Source organism: Mesoplodon mirus (genome assembly GCF_964341445.2).
Source record: "Mesoplodon mirus genome assembly, chromosome: 9".
NCBI classification, from domain to species: domain Eukaryota; kingdom Metazoa; phylum Chordata; class Mammalia; order Artiodactyla; family Ziphiidae; genus Mesoplodon; species Mesoplodon mirus.
In genome coordinates this window covers 90242983-90261359 of record NC_138985.1, presented here as the reverse complement: position 1 = coordinate 90261359, position 18377 = coordinate 90242983, and the positions used below count along the sequence as shown (strand labels likewise).

The window sequence follows — 18377 nt, the reverse complement described above, 5'->3', positions numbered from 1 at the left end:
TAATTTTTTGGTTGAACAAAGTTATTGATTTATTCTACTTTTTTATAGACATGGCACTGAGGGATGGGGTCTATGATAACTATTAACATATGATTTTTTTTAATGTTATATCTTTTAATCCTCCAGCTACCTTATGATGTAAGTGATATTCACCTCATGCAGAAGAGGGAACATACGCAGTGATACTTTCTCAGTGGTCCGTGAGCTATGGCACAATTGATTCCAAAGCCTTTGCTCTTTCAACCACTAGTCCCTTCTCCCTTTGGATAGATGTCTGATCCTGGCGCTCATGTTCGTTATTTAACATTCCATCATTAAAAGTCAATATTAACAACACTGCTTTAAAGAAAGATAAAATCACTAAGATCTCATGGATCAACTTAAGTAAAGGGTAACCTTATGTTTGTGTATATCCACAATGTTCAGCAAGTACTAAGGACTCAAAACTGGTTGATGATGTTGGTGATGATGTCAGTGGAGACAACGATGAGGTACAATTGCCCTGGAAGGGCAGGAAGGCCAAGGAGGGAAAGTTGATGAGGGCCAGGTTCTACTAGAAGGACTAGGTTAGGTTAGAAAGCACTCTATGATACTAATTTGGAGCTTGTAGTCAGTAGCAAATATGAGAGGCCGATCCCTATAGGGGTCTAAATCAACACTGAGATTAAATAGTCTGGAGCTGAGTTTTGAAATGCAAAGGTAACAAGGAAAATGAGAAACCATTCCCAGCTTGTGGAATTAGGAAAACCCTTCAGTTGATGAATGAAAAGGAGTAAATAGGCAAAGCCTAGAGAAATTCCCAAGGTAGGGTCAGATATTCCTTAGGACATATTTTTTGTGGTGCTGTGACCTGAGTAATGGGAAGCAGTTAAAAAGAGAGAGAGCTGCTGATGTCTTGGGCAGAGAACTAACTTTTTATGTTCACAGACATATTTAGAACCACTTTAAAATACTTCTGTTTGCTCTTAATTCCTTAATTAGTTTTTTAACCCAATGTGTTTCCATAAAACAGAACTTGAAAATGACAACAGATTGTTTCTCTAATGATCATGAATAATACACCCACTTCTTTTTAAATGGAACCAAGAAATTTATTCCTAATTAAAACTAATTTCTATATAGCATTCTAGTACAAAACTATAATAATTAATATACCAGGAAATTTTTATAAACATAGATTTAAAACATACAATGTTATTCTTTCCTATACTTTTGATACATGTACTAGAACATATGAGAAATTGATTGTTCTTTTGTAATTGATGTAAAGGCTAAGCTAAACTAATTGTAAAATGGAGACTTAAATCCCTTGTTAATATGGATACTCCTTATGAACCACATAGTTATTAAAAGGAAGTTATTATTTTAATACACATTATTTTTGGATATGGAGCTTAAGAATTCCTAATGCTTTCTAGGAAAAAAATGTGGTTTTAGCTATTTAAAGGTCTTCAAAATTTAAGATTAAATCATGCAAGAATATCAGTGTAATGAATACTATCTCAACCATTTGTTTTAGTGCAAAGTTGTTTTCATTTTAACCAAAAAGATTTTGTCATTCAAGAGTTCCGAGTATTTGCAGAACCAGGTCCAAAGTGTATAATATCAAAATCTTCAGAAACGTCAGTGTTAGCTATCATTAATTATTCAACATACACCTCCGTTTTTTTTCAGGTGCTAACATTTTTTAGACAAAAATGCAGGAATACTATTGGGGATCTTCTCAGAGATAAGCTACCCGACTGACCTGCCCTGAACTCATTGGTGAACTGCAATTTTTTTTTTTTTTACAGAATCAAAGTAACTGAACCAGACTCTCCCATATTACTTCTCAGTTGTGTAGAGCAGAACATTGCTATCAGCAGACTCTGAGAGCTACTTCTCTCTCTGCTAATATTTGTGTGTTTTAGCCATTGATATGAAGTGTAGTTTTTACCAAAAGACACCTTATTTTTTTCTTCCAGGTCTTTACTATATTATAAAGAAAACATAGTTTTTTGGTTTTGGTTTTTGGTTGTTTTAATAAAAATAAGACATTTATTTCATGAAATAGAGAAAATAATAAAGAAGAAAATGTAGGTCAGTTTTCATTTCACTGACTAAAGATAACTTTTTAGGTGCTTATCTTTCAAAATATGTACTTACATCCTATTCTATATCTATCTATCTATCTATCTATCTATATCTATCTATCATATGTCCATTATCCATCCATCTATCCATCCATCCACCTACATTACACATATATAGTATAAAATGAGATAATGTTATATGTTAACCTGTAATTTTAAAAAATTGAGACATAATTCACACACCATAAAATTCATCATTTTAAATTACACAATTTAGAAGTTTTTAGCTTGTCCATAGGGTTGTATAACCATCATCACTATAATTCCAGAATGTTTTCATCACCCCAGAAAGAAACTCCATGCCTATTAACAGAACCTCCCCATTTTGTCCCCCATCCAGCCCCTGACAAGCACTAATCTACTTTCTGACTCTATGGATTTGCCTATTGTGGATATTTCATACAAATGGAAGCATACATGACCTTTTGTGACTGGCATCTTTACTTAACATAATGATTTCAAGGTTCATGCATATTGTAGCACATATGATTCTTCTTAAAGCTGAATAGTGTATGAATATATCATATTGCATTTTTCCATTCATCATTTAGTGTCTTTAGGATTGTTTCCACTCTTTGGCTATTATGAATAATGCTGCTGTAAACCTGTGTCTACAGGTTTTTATGTGAACATGGTTTCAGTTCTCTTGGGCGTATACCTAGAAGTGGAATTGCTGGATCATACAGTAACTTTATGTTAAACTTTCTGAGGAATCACCAAATCCTTTTCCACAGTGGCTACACTGTTTTATGTTCCCACCAGCAGTATATGAAGGTTCCAATTTCTCCACATTCTCAAAAACACTTGTTAATTTCCATTTTTGACAAACATAGCCATCCTAGTGGGTGTGTGTAATCCTTCTTAAAGTAAAAGTATACCATGGAATCTCTCCATATTAATAATAACTATTTATATTATAATTTTAATGGCTACATCATTATATTCCATTGTATGGATGTGTCATTATTTATCCATGCCTTGATTGACATATGTTTACATTGTTTCTATTTTTATTAAAAAAATAATTTGTTTGAAAGTCAGAAACTTTAAATTTTATGTTGTTAAAATTATTGATTATTTCCTTAGTAGTTTTTACTTGATGTCATGCTTAAAAAGCCATTTATCATTTCAAGATTATAAAGATCTTTTTCTATAAATACATCTAGGTCATGTGCAACAATAAAAACTTTCAGTTCTTTTTTAAAAATTTTTATTGGGGTATAATTGATTTACAATGTTGTGTTAGTTTCAGGTGTACAGCAAAGTGAATTTGTTATACAAATACATATATCTGCTCTTTTTTAGATTCTTTTCCCACATAAGCCATTACAGAGTATTGAGTAGAGTTCCCTGTGCTATACAGCAGATTCTCATTAGTTATCTATTTCATATATAGTAGTGTGTATGTGTCAATCCTAATCTTCCAGTTTATCCCTCCCTCCCCCTCTTACCCCCCGGTAACCATAGTTTATTTTCTACATCTGTAACTCTATTTTGGTTTTGTAGATAAGTTCATTTGTAACCTTTTTTATGATTCAACATATAAGCGATATCATATGATATTTGTCTTTTTCTGTCTGACTTCACTCAGTATGAGAATCTCTAGGTCCATCCATGTTGCTGCAAATGGCGTTATTTTGTTCTTTTTATGGCTGAGTAATATTCCATTGTTTATATGTACCACATCTTTATCCATTCCTCTGTTGATGGACATTAGGTTGCTTTCATGTCCTGGCTATTATAAATAGTGCTGCAGTGAACATTGGGGTGCATGTATCTCTTTGAATTATGGTTTCCTCCAGATATATGCCCAGGAGTGGGATTGCTGGATAATATGGTAGCTCTATTTTCAGTTTTTTAAGGAACCTCCATAGTGTTCTCCATAGTGGCTGTACCAGTTTGCATTCCCACCAACAGTGTAGGAGGGTTCTCTTTTCTCCACACCCTCTCCAGCATTTGTTGTTTGTAGATTTTTTGATGATGGTCATTCTGACCGGTGAGGTGATACCTCCTTGTAGTTTTGATTTGCATTTCTTTAATAATTAGTGATGTTGAGCATCTTTTCATGTGCTTTTTAACCTCAATTCTTTAAATTTCTCTCTGAGGACAGGCTTGACCATATCTTCTAGTTTTGAAATATATTAGTATCTGTTAAATAGTACTCTATAATTTTAGTTTTAGTTCTCTTTGACTCAAGGATTAATTAACATGAGCACTTAATTGTTTTTTCTAAATCTTCAGGAGTTTTTGATGTTTATCTTCCTTAGTCTTACTTTAACATTTTACTCTCTTTAAAGCTTTAGTTAAAAATTTCAGTTTCTTGAATAGTGGTCAGAGAATATGAATTGAGAGTTCTAGTTTATGGTAATCATTCATATTTTATTTTTGGCAGAAAATAATTTTTGTAAGTATTTTATATATATTTGAAATAAAATATATTATTTAATAGTTATTGTTCTCATCCATTTAATGGATCAGCCTCTAAAAGGGATATGTGAAAGTCAAACTACACTTTTTAAAAAAAGTTATGATGGTTTTTTTACTTACATATTTCAGTGTTTCTTTTGATTGTGCTCCAAATTGTTATGCATGCAGTGTAGAATAGAAACACCTCAAATCACCATGGTAACATAGACAAATCACATTTATCACAGTGGCATAATATACATTGACAGTTTGTGTAATTACAGAAAATCAGATCCATTATAAATAAATGATTTGGTATCCTTTTTAATTCAATATATAAATTATTGTCAGAAATGAGTAGATCTCTCTAGTTTGATATTTTATCCATTTCTTTAGACACTTTGACATTTGTTCCTATAGAATTATCTGTATTTGATTGGCTTACTGTAATTTTGCAAATATTAACAAAATATTAATTCCAAACCATATTGAAAGACTGTATGTTTAATGATATTTCAAACATGAATTATTACAAAGGCATGCATAACCCAAGATAAAAGAACAATCTGATATTGAGCAAGAAATGAAGTAATAACTCAATTGGTAAGAGGTGAATTTTAGCTTTATTTTACTCTTCAGGGAAATCTTCATAATAAAAAGTGAATTAAGCTTTTTGGCTTAAAAATATAATGTAATTCTAATCCCAGACATTATATTTTATAAACTGGGAATTCTTACAGAAGCTTGACTAGTTCTGTTTGTGACCTATTTTGTTTGGGTTCATAGACCCTCAGGGAGTATTTGCATTCTCCAAGGGCATAATAGCAGAGCTATTTTATAATTTTAAATATATTTCTCTTTTCTTTCTTTATTCATTTTTTCTCCCTTTTCTTCATTCTGCTTCCTTACTTCCTTTCTTCCTCCCTCTCTCCCTTCTCTCTGTCTCTCTTTTTCTCTTTTCTCCTCTTGGTTCCTTGGCTAGTGACACATGCTCATAATTGTTCTGTGCAAGGTCCATTTTCATCTATTTAATTAGTTATTTAGTTATTTGGTTATTTCAAAGAATGTAATAAGCATCTATGAAAATACTCCCCTGTCCCTCAAAACTAGGATTGTGATAAAAAGCTGTATCCAAACATGTATTTCCATCACCAACCCATCCTCACATCACTCCCAAACAGTCAACATTCCTACCTTTTAAAATAGATTTGTCTTGCATATGTATTCCCAAAAGAGCACACAAATTTTTAAAATTTTAATCATTTATACCTTTGTAAAATGTATATTTGGTACTTTCTTTTTTCACTTAATGTTATATTGCTAAGATTCATCCAGATTTATGGCTGTCTCTGTAGTTCATTCATTTTGACTGCAGTATAATATTCCATTGTGTAAATATTCCATATGCCACAATTGATTTATTCACTCTCTTGATGGTATCTGGGGTAATTCCAGGTGAGTTCTATAAAACTTTCAAGGAAGATATTATTACAATTTTATACAAACTCTTGCAGAGAAAAGAAAAAAAGGATTATTTTCCCATTTATTCTATGTGTCCAGTATAACCCTGGAACCAAAACAAAAAGGAAATTATAAGAAAGAAAATTACAGTTCCATCTCACTTATGAGTATGAATATAAAGATTCTAAACAAAATATTAACTGAGTGAATCCAGCAGTACAAAAAATATTGAAACCAAGTTGGATCCATCCCAAGCTTCCATGACATAACTGAAAAATGTATAAATGTAACTCACTATAGTAATAGATTAAAAGAAAAATATTTTGTCTCAAAAGATGTATAAAATACATTACTAACACTAAAAATATACTCATGATAAAAAAAAACTAGTACATGTAGGATAAAAGGGACTTTCTTAAATTGATAAGAAACACCTATAAAATGCCTAGATCAAACATAATCCTAAAGGAAGAATGTGGGAAATATTCTTCAAAAGTTAGAAGAAGTATAAAGATGTCCACTATTGCGACTTCATGTCAAAATTGCATTGAAGGTCCTAGATAGTGCAATAAAAAAAGAAGAAAGAGGGCTTCCCTGGTGGCGCAGTGGTTGAGGGTCTGCCTGCCGATGCAGGGGACACGGGTTCGTGCCCCGGTCCGGGAAGATACCACATGCCACGGAGAGGCTGGGCCCGTGAGCCATGGCTGCTGAGCCTGCGCATCCGGAGCCTGTGCTCCACAACGGGAGAGGCCACAGCAGTGAGAGGCCCGCGTACCGAAAAAAAAAAAAAAGAAGAAAGAAAAAGATTGGAGGCATAAGAATTGTTAAGGAGAAAATGAAATTGTAATTATGTGCAGTTAACATGATTCTTTACATAGAAATTAAAGAAGTTTTAAGAATTTATAGAGATAAATCCTTAAGTATAATAAAAAGAGTTTCACAAGGGTTTTTCAACCTTAAAACTACTGACATTTTGAACTAGATAATTCTTTATTGGAGGTGGATGTCCTGTGCATTGTAGAATGTTTAGTAGCACCCTGGCCTCTTCCACAAGTCACCAGTAGTTGCACCCCGCCAGCGGCAAAATCCAAAAATGTCTCCATACATTGCTAAATACCCCTGGGTGACAGAATCACTTCTGGACTGGATAAAAGACTAATACAAAACAAAACAAAAGCAAACAAGCAAAAAAACAACCTTCAGCTGAATTCTCTATACTAGCAGCAGAGTAGTAGATAATATAATTTAGGCCACCATTTACAATGGCATCAGAGAATATTAATTACCTAGGAGTAAGTCTACAAAAAATGGTTAAGTGCTGTGGAAAGAAAACTATAAGACTACATTAGATCTTGCAAAAGAAGATCCAAACAACTGAGAGACAACTTATGCTCATGGATAGGAAGATATTATAAAGATATCAAATCTTCCCCAATTGATTTATAGATATTATATATTTTTCCAATCATAATCTAAATAGGATTGTTCAGGGAACTTAAAAAGATGGTTCTACATTGTATACAGAAGAGTCTAAAGCAAAGACAAGTCAGAATACTTCTGAGAAAGAAGAATAGGGAGTGGGGACTTGACATACCATTATCAGTCTTATTATGGAACTTTAGTAATTTATACAGTATGATGTTGGGTCAAAGAGAGACAAATGAATTAATGGAATAGGAGGGAAAGGCCAGAAAAAGACACATTCTCTATGTAACAGGTATAAAAGAGAAGCATCTGTCCAGTCATTCAGAAAAGGGGAGTAGTGCTGAAAAAATGATAATCAATATAGGAGCGAGGTGAAGTTGTATACTGACCTCACACCATAAGTCAACTGTGGGTAAATTAAAAATGTGAATGTTGAAAGCAAAATTTTAAACTTCTTAGTAAGCATTCATTATAAAAATTAATAAATTTGACAAGTTTAAATCCAGATGGTAAAAGCATCTTTTTTTCTTTTCCAGCAACACATTGGACTAGATAGTCAGAGACCTCCTCCTGGTACACAGCAATTTGAAAAAGCAAGAATATATGTACACACACACACACTCACATACACACTTTCAAAAATGTACTCATAAGTGTAGCACTCTTAGAAATACAATGATTGATGATTAATTAAAACTTATAATGGAAGTCATATATACAAATAAATATCTATAAGGTATTAAATACCCCCACGAAAGAAACAATAAAAGGCTTAACTTGCTCTAGATAAAAAGAGGTTTTCCGTCAGGGAATGAAAATATACTGAGATCTGAGGATTGCAACACATTTCGGTTTGTTCCCAAATTCCTCTTAAAATGTATTACTTAATATTGCCTAATTATTACATATTCTTTTGCATTTCTTTCCTTTAAACAAACATTTGATATTCTTATCATCTCTTTGGTCACTTTTCTTATAAGAGATTTTATTTAAACCTCTTAATTCACCTGCTTCCCTGAAATGTGTATCACTAAATAATGGTTTTTTTCTTATTTTAAATGTTCAATCAGCTTATTTGAGTACCATCAGTACAGTTAAGGTTGTATTTCTACTTCTCAAATTGTGCTATTCATTCCTGATAATGACACTTTTCATTCTTAAAATACCTTTAAGGCAAGATCATAAAGACATTTCCAGAAGAGAAAGTACAATTGTCAGTTCTGTTTCTTCTTAGCGGCCATGGCTCACGGGCCCAGCCGCTCCACGGCATGTGGGATCTTCCTGGACTGGGGCACGAACCCGTGTCCCCTGCATCGGCAGGCAGACTCTCAACCACTGCACCACCAGGGAAGCCCGTCAGTTCAGTTTCTTGATGGAAAAATCAAGAAGGAGAGTTGGCTGAGAGAATTAGAAATGCCATTCAACTGCATTCCTTGTCCTATTTGTTTCACACACTAAAATAATCAGATAAAGAAAACCATTTCAGATTCTTATCCCTTATAGGTTATTACAAAATATTGAGTATAGTTCCCTGTGCTATGCAGTAGGTCCTTGTTCGTTATCTATTTTGTATTTCGTAGTGTGTATGTGTTAAATGATGAGAAGGAGCCAGGCCATGCAAAGATCCAGGTGGGAAGAGCATTGGAGAAAGAGAGAAAGAGAGAGAGAACAAGAAACACCAAAGTACTGAAATAGAGCAAACGTCATGTGTTTGAGGAACAGAAGGATCCCGGGGTGGATGAAGTATAGAAACAAGTGACTGGAGAATTAACAAGGCCTTAAGGGCCATGATAAACACTTTATGTTTTATTTTAGTGAAATGGGAAGGCACTGCATGATTTTAGGGAGAGAAGCCATCTGACTTGATGTGTGTTTCAGAGTATCACTCTGGCCGCAGGACGGAGAGTGGATTGTTGTTCACCACTGTGAACACAGATATGGGCTAGGAGTTCAGGGAGAGATCACAGTAGCTTGGACCAGTGCAGAGAAGAGGAAATGGAGAGAATGAAGAAATTCTGGATATGTTTTGGAGACAGGACCTGTTAATGTCTTAGATGTGGGCTGTTTGTTTGTTTGTACCACTGGGGCAGTTTGAATTTTATTTTAGGATCTTTTCTCCAGTTCTGGCATCCACTGAGCCATGGGTCAGACTTGGATGAATCCACACCTTTTTAGGGGAGAAACTATTGAAGGCGGGGGTGGGGAGTCAGTCCAGTTGAAATTGAAGTGGAGGCCAGATCAGAAAGGCTCAGCCGTGGACTTCTTCCCCAGTGACTGGAGGGTTAGAGCAATAACTGCTGAAATCATTAGTCTTTTAGACCTGCACTATTAAATAGGGATGGCTATTGAGCTTTGGAAATACAGCTAGTCCAAATAGCAATTATCTGTGAGTCTAAGGTATACACAGGAGTTTGAAGATGTGATATATAAAAAAGGGTAAAGTATCTCATTAATGTTTGTATATTGGTTACATTTTGATGTCATAGTGCTTTGCATATATTGGGTTACACAAATGCTTTAATGAAAATAATTTTCTTATTTCTTTTACTTTTTAAAACTTCTTTGAAGAACAACTTTATATTTACAGAAAAATTGAGCAGATAGTACAGAAGGTTCCCATATTCCACACTTCCACACACACAGTTTCTCCAGTTATTAATGTTTTGTATTAATGTAGTACATTCGTTACAATTAATGAACCAATATTGATATACATTGCTATTAGCTAAAGTCCATAGTTTACGTTCACTCTTTGTGTTTTACACTTATATGTGGGGTTTTAACTTAGGTTTTTGAATTGATTGAATGGATAGACAGTCCTCAGTTCCTTACTAAGAGGAAAAAGACTGGGCGGAACATATTTTGAGTGAGGGCTGTTGTGTCTGGATATGTAAAGAGTAAGATGGTTATCAAACAACCAAGTAGAGATACAGGTAATTGGTAAGTCTGCACTCAGGGCTAGGTGTATACATTTGAGACTCATCAGTGGAGGTATGAAGTTACATTTCGAATTAACATGGTCTGATGTGTTAATGGGAAGTAAGAAAACAGAGTGAGGACAGCTCACTCAAAAAGCTTTCTTTTACTGCTAAGCAGAGTGGATAAATGAGGCAGTGGGGTTAGTAATGGGATTTGTTTGCTTGCTTTTTTTTTTTTTTTTTTTTAAGATGAGAGCTATGAGAACTCAGTTGTAAACTGAAGGGACCACTGCAGACAGTCTAAATCTGCTGATGTAAAAGAAAGAAGAGAACTGTGAGACAAAGTGCACAGAGAGTGAGAGTGAAGGGGGGTCCTAGCACTAGGGGAGGAATACGCCTTTGATTGGATGAGGGACGTGTGTTTCAGCAGGAGGGAAGCGATCATATGAGCATAGATGCAGGTAGGCTTTGTTGGGGAGTGAGGAGGAAGTCTTTGTCCTATTGCTGCTTTTCCTCCGTGAGAAAGTCTGAGACAAGCTGAAGCGACCGGGAGGAGAATGTTGGATGTGTGTGACATGAAACAGTTAGTCATCCAGAAGTGGGGGAAGTGGATTCACTGGGAAAGTATGGTAGAATCAGAAAGCAGTGTTGACTACACATTGGAAGCTGAGGTCATGAATTTAAGGTAAGACCAGAGAGCAGGGTCGGGACTAGATGAAGCAGTGGGGCGCCTAATGAGCAGAATTTAGGGAGGCACCCACTCCCAGTCACGCCCAGGCCATCTCACATACTTCAGTCTAGTCCTGGCCTTGCCAGGCAGTAAAGTTTTATGACTTTTTCAAACAATATTCAGCTGCTTGAGTAGAAGAAAAGAAGATGTACAATTGAGTTCAATCATGAGTGTTTTGGTAGAGGAATAAAATCAGACAGAGAGGGGAGTATAAATGGACAGAAGGCATTTGGAAGGAACATCATAGAACCTATGCAAGGCTAGGAGGGAAGAGAAACTATCATGGGGGTGAAATACGCTGAGAAACTGGGGTAATATAGGAATCAGTATATTTAGGGGCTCATAGAATTGTTGCAGTGGGGGAAGAAGGTGGTATCCAGAGAACAAAATTTGAGAGATGATGTAATTACTGATTTTAGATTCTGATCATGTTAGTGGCGGGTGAAATGCATGTGAAAGTGTGAAAGTCAGCTAATGTAGAGGCCAGGATGCTGAGTCATTCAGGTGTGTGATGAAGCCACTAGAAATGACAACAGGAATATGGGTGGAAGGGAATACAGTGCACCAAATGCTGAAGTTTTCAGTGAACAAAGGCTAAGTAACTGAGATATGTAAGAGTAATCTGATTCCTACATAAATGATCATATGATTCTAAGTCAAATATATAGCTCTGTTTATTGTTGTAATGAATACTTGATAAAAATAAATTGGATAAAGGAGAGCATGAATAATTGAGATTCTGTTGAAAGTTGCTATTTCCTATGGCATTTGGTCAATGACTTCAATCACATATATTCATTCTTCTTTGAAGTGTGCTAAAAATTACTAAATTAACTGATTTTATTTTTACCTTGCTTATTTTTTCCTGCTTACCCAATAGCACAGGTGGTTATGAGAAGGAAAAGGGATAGTTTTGTAGCAAGAAAGAGAAATGAAAGTAATAAATATGACAATACACTGAGAGGCTTACACTTATAAATATATTTATATATAATATTTGCACATAAAGGTGAATGAATTACTCTTGCATTGCCTTTTGTATTGTGGAAACAAGAAAATGTAGATCAAGGGAGCATAAGTGTAGGCAGAGAATGGATAATGATGATGATAGTTTTCACATATTGCACACCTGTCGTGTGCCAGTCACATACTAAGTGCTTCACATGCATCGTCTCATGCAGCCCTTGTAATAGCCCAGGGAGGTTGGGGTTATAATGTTCTCTTGACAGTTGACAAAACAGGTTTTTGGAGAGTAACTTGCCCAGATTACACAGGGAACTGGCAGAGCCAGAAAGCAAACGCCAGTCCCTGAATCCCAAGCTCATAATCTTCCCCAGAACAATATTCAACAGAGCCAGTATTTTCAAATAAAATCTTCATTGGATAGGTCATTTTTCCTACAAAAGCACGTTGGAGTGCTTGACATGCCTAGTAACGAAAATACAATTTTTTCCATGCATTTCATATTAAACAGAAAATATCCAAAGTGATATATAGACTCTGAGAGCAGTATCTGACTAGTAAAAGTTACCTCCACCTCCATGTTGTTTGTTTCCATTTCTCCACTAACCCACATTGATTAAAGAGTATGTAAAAATTAGTGCACATAAAAATTTCTGAAATAACTAAAGTCTAGGATGGAAAGAAACACAAGAAAACTTGCTGGAACATAATTTACTATATATATATGAATTTAGCCTAACAAAATATAATTATATTTCTTACTTGTGTTGTTAGTAAACCATAATACATTGATGGATATATCGAGACGTTTGTCATTTCAAGTTTTTTTCTAGACAAAATGCTGCTTAATTCTGTCTTTCAGGGTGCCCAGTTTCAGTACAAAGGGTGATCATTCAAATTTCTACTTGTTGAAATTAATAAACGACATAGCCTCTCGTGGTTACTCAAGGGTGTTCTTTGTTACATAGACCACAGTACCAGGGCAATTATTTGAGATAAGCCAATATGCAATTGAATCAGTTCTTTATTGAAAGAGTTGAAGTAATTCGACTGCAAGCCTAGCCCAAGATCAGAAATCAGATTAGTAAAACAAGTTGCAAGAGTGGTTTCTAACATCACACTGATAACAGTGTAAAAGGGACTGATTCAGTCCCTTCATTTGTGAACATAAAAGATGAGAGCTGATATAAGTGAAGTTCATAATGCTATGAAGAAGCTGAATGTGGATTTGCTTGGAATCGTTTGTGGATGCCTCTTTCATGCTCTACTGTAATTTATTGATTGCACACTCAATATCAAGCAGTCTTTGGTGCCGTGCCCACAAAGATAAGAAATGCACTCTGCCTTTATTAAGGAGACCACGGTCTTGTGAGGAAGGCAGAGGGTCCACCCAGTATTGAGCATGTAATAGGCTCTCAATAAATATCTGTTGAATGAATGTTTTGATCAGGAATGGGGATGGATAGTACAAGTGTACAGAGAGCAGTGAGTGCCATGATAGAGAAGGACAGGACACGAAGAGGCACTTGGGTCCCTGCTCCAGATTTAGAAGATAACGATCCTTAAAGGTGTGCCTTTAAGACACATCTTGAAGGAATTATATAGAGAAGAAAGGTTAGGAAAAAGGAGGAAGTGAACTTATAGAAAATAACATGCGAAACAGGATCGTGAGAAAGGGCATGGTGAATTTAAAGAACTGGATTTTAGGTATATTTGGCTTTGTATTAGTAGAGGAGAACAAGGATTAGAAAGGGTGACTCCAGAAAAGCCACACATGCTCACTGAGAGGTTCTTACGCGCTCATATAGACCCTGGATCTCAAACACAGCACTGCCATAAAACAATAAAGGAAATAATAGTTAATATTTATACAATGCTTACTATTTACTGAATGTTTTCTGTATATTGATTCATTTAATCCTCATATCCCTCTGAGATGGGAATTACAATTAGCCCATTTTAAAGATGAGCCAAGTGAGGAACAGACAGATCAAGGAACTCACCTGAGATCATCTATCTAATAAGTGCCAGAGCTGGGGTTTGAGTGTGATGATCTGGCCCCCAAACCCACATTTCTAGTATATTATACTTTTATATATTGTATGTATACTTGAGTATATTGCCTCTTGGTGCAATGCCAAATTTAGTGTAACTTGCTATTAATAATTATATTGAAGCATCCAAGTTGGACAATTATGTTTGTGATAATACAGCTCTCATTAGCTTGCTTTCCAGTATACCTTCTTGAGTTGGAGAAAAGAGATATAGAAACAGCTAGCACACTAAGAATTATATATAACTCAAGAGTACATTCATGAGAATGTGTTACACAAGTGACATTCTCCTAGCCTGGGTATCATTATGGTAAAAAAGATTGGGATGCTGTTGTAGGAGATAAGGAGCTATTCAATGAGGAATATGACAACATTGGGGAATGTAGTTAGACAAAAGTAAATAATACTTTATTCATGGAGTATATGACATCAGAATTTTGAAATGGTATGTAAATGTCAGGACTTGTTGATGATGTTAATGTGAAATTCATAACTGATGTGTATTTTTTCATCCAGTAGTCTCTTACCCATTGAATTTCCATAATACTTTGTCTAGATATTACTTAAAGAATGTTTAATATCCTGTCTATTACTCTGCATTGGTATGTACTGAGAATACATATGGGGTGAATCATCATCATCATCATCATAATATTTAATTACCACATGCATTGTTCTTTGCATTTGTTTAATTTTCATAGCAACTCTGTGAGTGTTATTATTACTCCCATTTTACAGATGAGAAATATGAGGATTTAAAAGTCAACCTGCTCACGTTCACTTGGAGTTAGAAAAGGTTTTGATCAGTTACAGCACATGGGTTTCCACTTGAGTGTCTAAGGAGTAGTTAAGATAGTGGTTGATTGGAGAGCTCCTATTTTTTTCTCTAATTCCCTATTTCTTTCTTGATTTATATATAAAGTCATTTCCCATGTGAACTAGTAATAATAATTTAAATGCATATAGATCTTTTGAGACTTCAAAATATGTTCATCTTTATTGTTTAAGTCCCTATGTGACAAGTGAAGAAAAGAGAGTACATAAGTTGTGAAAATAAATGCAGAAGCAAAGTGAGCATGAATGTGCAGCTCTTGACTCTCAAAACAGTGCTCTTTCCTCCATGCTGTGCCATCTCTTGTGTCCTTAGCAGTTTTTTTGCAGATACCAGGCATCTCATCAGAGGCTTCACACTGCATTCAAATTTTAGGAAGATTCCAAAGAGGAATGCTTTAGACTTTTGTGATTATTGGTTTTAGTTTAAAAGTCCACAAGTAGAATAAGGAACTCATTGTAAGATGGAAATATATAGAGTTGACATGTAAAACTATTAGTAGTATATATTTTGGGGGAGTAAAATATAGAAAAGAGATCGCAAGAAGGGGACAGTTTCTAGTATAGTATAGAAATTAAATCCGGTATACGGTGAGAAGAAATTCAGGGAAGGGAACCTGCAGAGAGAAGATTGGCACAAAGAAAAGGGATTGACGTCAGGTGAATTTGTCAAGATAGTAAAGAGTAAGGCAAGAAGATGAAGGTGTGGGCTGTGGGCAGCCTCCAAAGGCTAGTAGAGAAAAGGAAATTCTATATAGAAAGTGAGGCTATAGATGGAACAAGAAAACATTGTGGGTAGTGATCCCTTTCTACTCTTAAAACCTGTGATTATGTAAAAGTTAATGAGAGAGAAAGTAAAAGTGAGCAGAAGCTATTAAGAGAAAAAGATGAAAGCTTCTGGGAGAAATGGTAGGTTAGAAAGATGACATTTCTTGCATCCTGCTGCTCCACCAGTATTGCACTATCACAGTGAATTGAGGGAACTTTTATGATCTGAGTGGAGGTGGGACTTCCCAGCGACCACTGCCTCACCCACTGAGAGGATCCTAAACATAGCCCACATGGATAGACTCTTGGGCAGAGGTAGCAAAAGCAGAGGCTTAGAAGAGACATCGAATACGGCAGTTGCTTCCGAGTGGAGTTCAAGTCAGAATAAAGTAAAACTCTAGGGAATCTGGCTGTGACGTTCTCCTGCCACATTTTGAACTGCTGTTCATAGTTCATATTGTACAATAGCTGTTATGCTTCAAGGCGTTTACACTCTTCTCTATTAACTGCCATTCTCCGTAGCCACTATTGGCTGTCCAGCCTATCAACTTTTATTTATTTAACTGTTACGTTTGTCACCTAACTTGGATTCTCATCATTTACTTTCCAATATGCGTAATGAAGCACATCTTCTTCCTGAAAGTATGTCTGGGCTTCTTTTCATGTCAGATATTATGCTACCAAGAATGACCTTGTATGGATTATTAGCTTCATATCTCTTACTATGCACAATATTTTTTTATCTACCATTTTTTTCTTAGAGAGAAATAAGCCCAGTGGTCTATCTCACTGAAAAGTTAACATTGTTTTCTAAACATTTATAGGTAGTGCTGGGACACCGGTCACTTTTAATGAAAATGGAGACGCTCCTGGTCGTTATGATATCTTCCAGTATCAAATAACCAACAAAAGTACAGAATACAAAATCATTGGGCACTGGACCAATCAGCTTCATCTAAAAGCAAGTATCAATATAAACTTATACTTTATGTATATTGTTCTCAAGGAGAGACGCTTTACTTTTAAGTGTATAATATAACATTTGTTAGAATTGATCTTCTTGTAAACATATTTTCAGAATATGTATGATTTGATCCTTCTTCAACTTTAAAATGTTATGAGAAGTCTTAAATGTCTGTAGAGATATTTACTCTCTGTAGGGATTTAATGAAAGATCTCATTTTCTTTTAAGTGACTAAATATACATTTAGGGAAACTTTATACTTTTCTGAAAGGCTCAGTTGTTCAAACCTTTGCACAGTGTGTGTGTATGTGTGTGTTTTGGGGGGAGGGGTAACAAACTGTGCCATGAATGACAAAGTCGGTGCTTAATAAGTGTGCTTCACCTTTGCCACGTCATAAGTTGAGATCTTGCAGCTACGTCTGCTGGTTGGAAGCCAATCATGATCTGTACTTACATTACCTCTTTGAATCACAACATCAGAGAAAGTTAATGTACCCAAAAGAGATGTTCAGTTTTTTAACAGCCCTTAGGGCTGCCAGCTGTCCCTGTCCCCCTGGAGAGCCACGAAGGCCCAAGGCCCACAGATTTTGCAGTTCCTACAAGTGGCCACGTGAGGAGAACTTGGAGAGCCCAACTGGAAGCGAGGTCGCAGAGCCTGGGGCTGGTGCCAAAGGCAGTTGGTCATCTGCCTGCCCAGTGTCATGCTGTCACCGTCACCTGAGGCTCTGTCTCCTCCTGCTGGGACCAGGTGGGGCTGGCACGTGGGATAACGGCTGGAGGAGAAGTTCTGTCAGATGAGTCTAGCTGCCCTCCAGAGGGGCTATCCTAGGGAAGGGGTCTTTGGGGGCACTGGGGGGCGCTGTCTGTTACCAGCACCCACTAATCATAAGGGGCTCCAGAGCAGGAAGCCCATCCTGAACTTGACGGATAGGGAGGCCCAGGAAGTCACAGGGCAGAGGGCAGGCAGTGGCTGCGTGAGGAGGGCACAGGAGTGGTTGGAGAAGCATCTGCTTATCACGGGGTAAGGAATCATTTCAAAATTTAACAGCTTGTGGTGCCATCTCTATGCACGCCGGCTCCTTCTGGTCTAGACAAACAAGGAGTGTGCTCTGTGGTCACAACTAAGGATCAGAGTTCCTTCATACATGAACATTAATGTTCATAATACATTCTCTCATACATCTGTAACATTGGACTGTTGACAGGAACTGAGTGGCCGAGGAATCACTACAGCAGCAGTGTTTCCCCTGTAGGCAGTGAGGTGCTTTTAAAATGTGTCGGATAAACCAGAAACATACTCTTCTACTGTTATATTGTTCTATTGTGTATTTCACTCCTTCCTCTAGTAAAAGTACCTCCTCTTCTTGATTCTCAAAGCTACCATAACACTGTGAGAGCTGAGTTCATTTCTTAAATGAATAATTTCATTTCCTAGCTACAGCTTATCCTAGCTGGAAGGTAAACTCTTATGACATACATGAGGGTGGGGAGAGAGATTATTCTTGCCTGTGTGTGTTTTACACGTGTGTATGTGCTTTCTTGTGTTTGAACCCATTCAAAAGACATCAATTTGGTGTTTTTAATACATTTTTCACCTCTGTATGTCCAAATATAGCCCCTGAAGTGCTATGTTTATGCAGCACCAGTCACCATAGTTCTCAGAAAAGCAGATAATGAGAAATAAGAAAACTAGGATATTTATGATTTATTGTCTCCGTAATGACT

The 18377-nt window shown here is 36.1% G+C and overlaps 1 protein-coding gene across 3 annotated transcripts in view; it reads left to right on the top strand.

Moving 5' to 3' along the window:
* GRM8 (glutamate metabotropic receptor 8) overlaps positions 1-18377 on the top strand; it is a gene marked incomplete at both ends in the record, with an annotated part of 765994 nt that overhangs the window by 592079 nt on the left and 155538 nt on the right. The window contains one exon of one of the 3 annotated variants that reach the window (XM_082632937.1): positions 16513-16649. In XM_082632937.1, coding sequence (XP_082489063.1) covers positions 16513-16649 — 137 coding nt within the window. Of the gene's footprint in view, positions 1-16512; positions 16662-18377 lie in introns of all 3 variants that reach the window. The other 2 variants (XM_082632938.1, XM_082632936.1) reach the window with 2 other exon arrangements.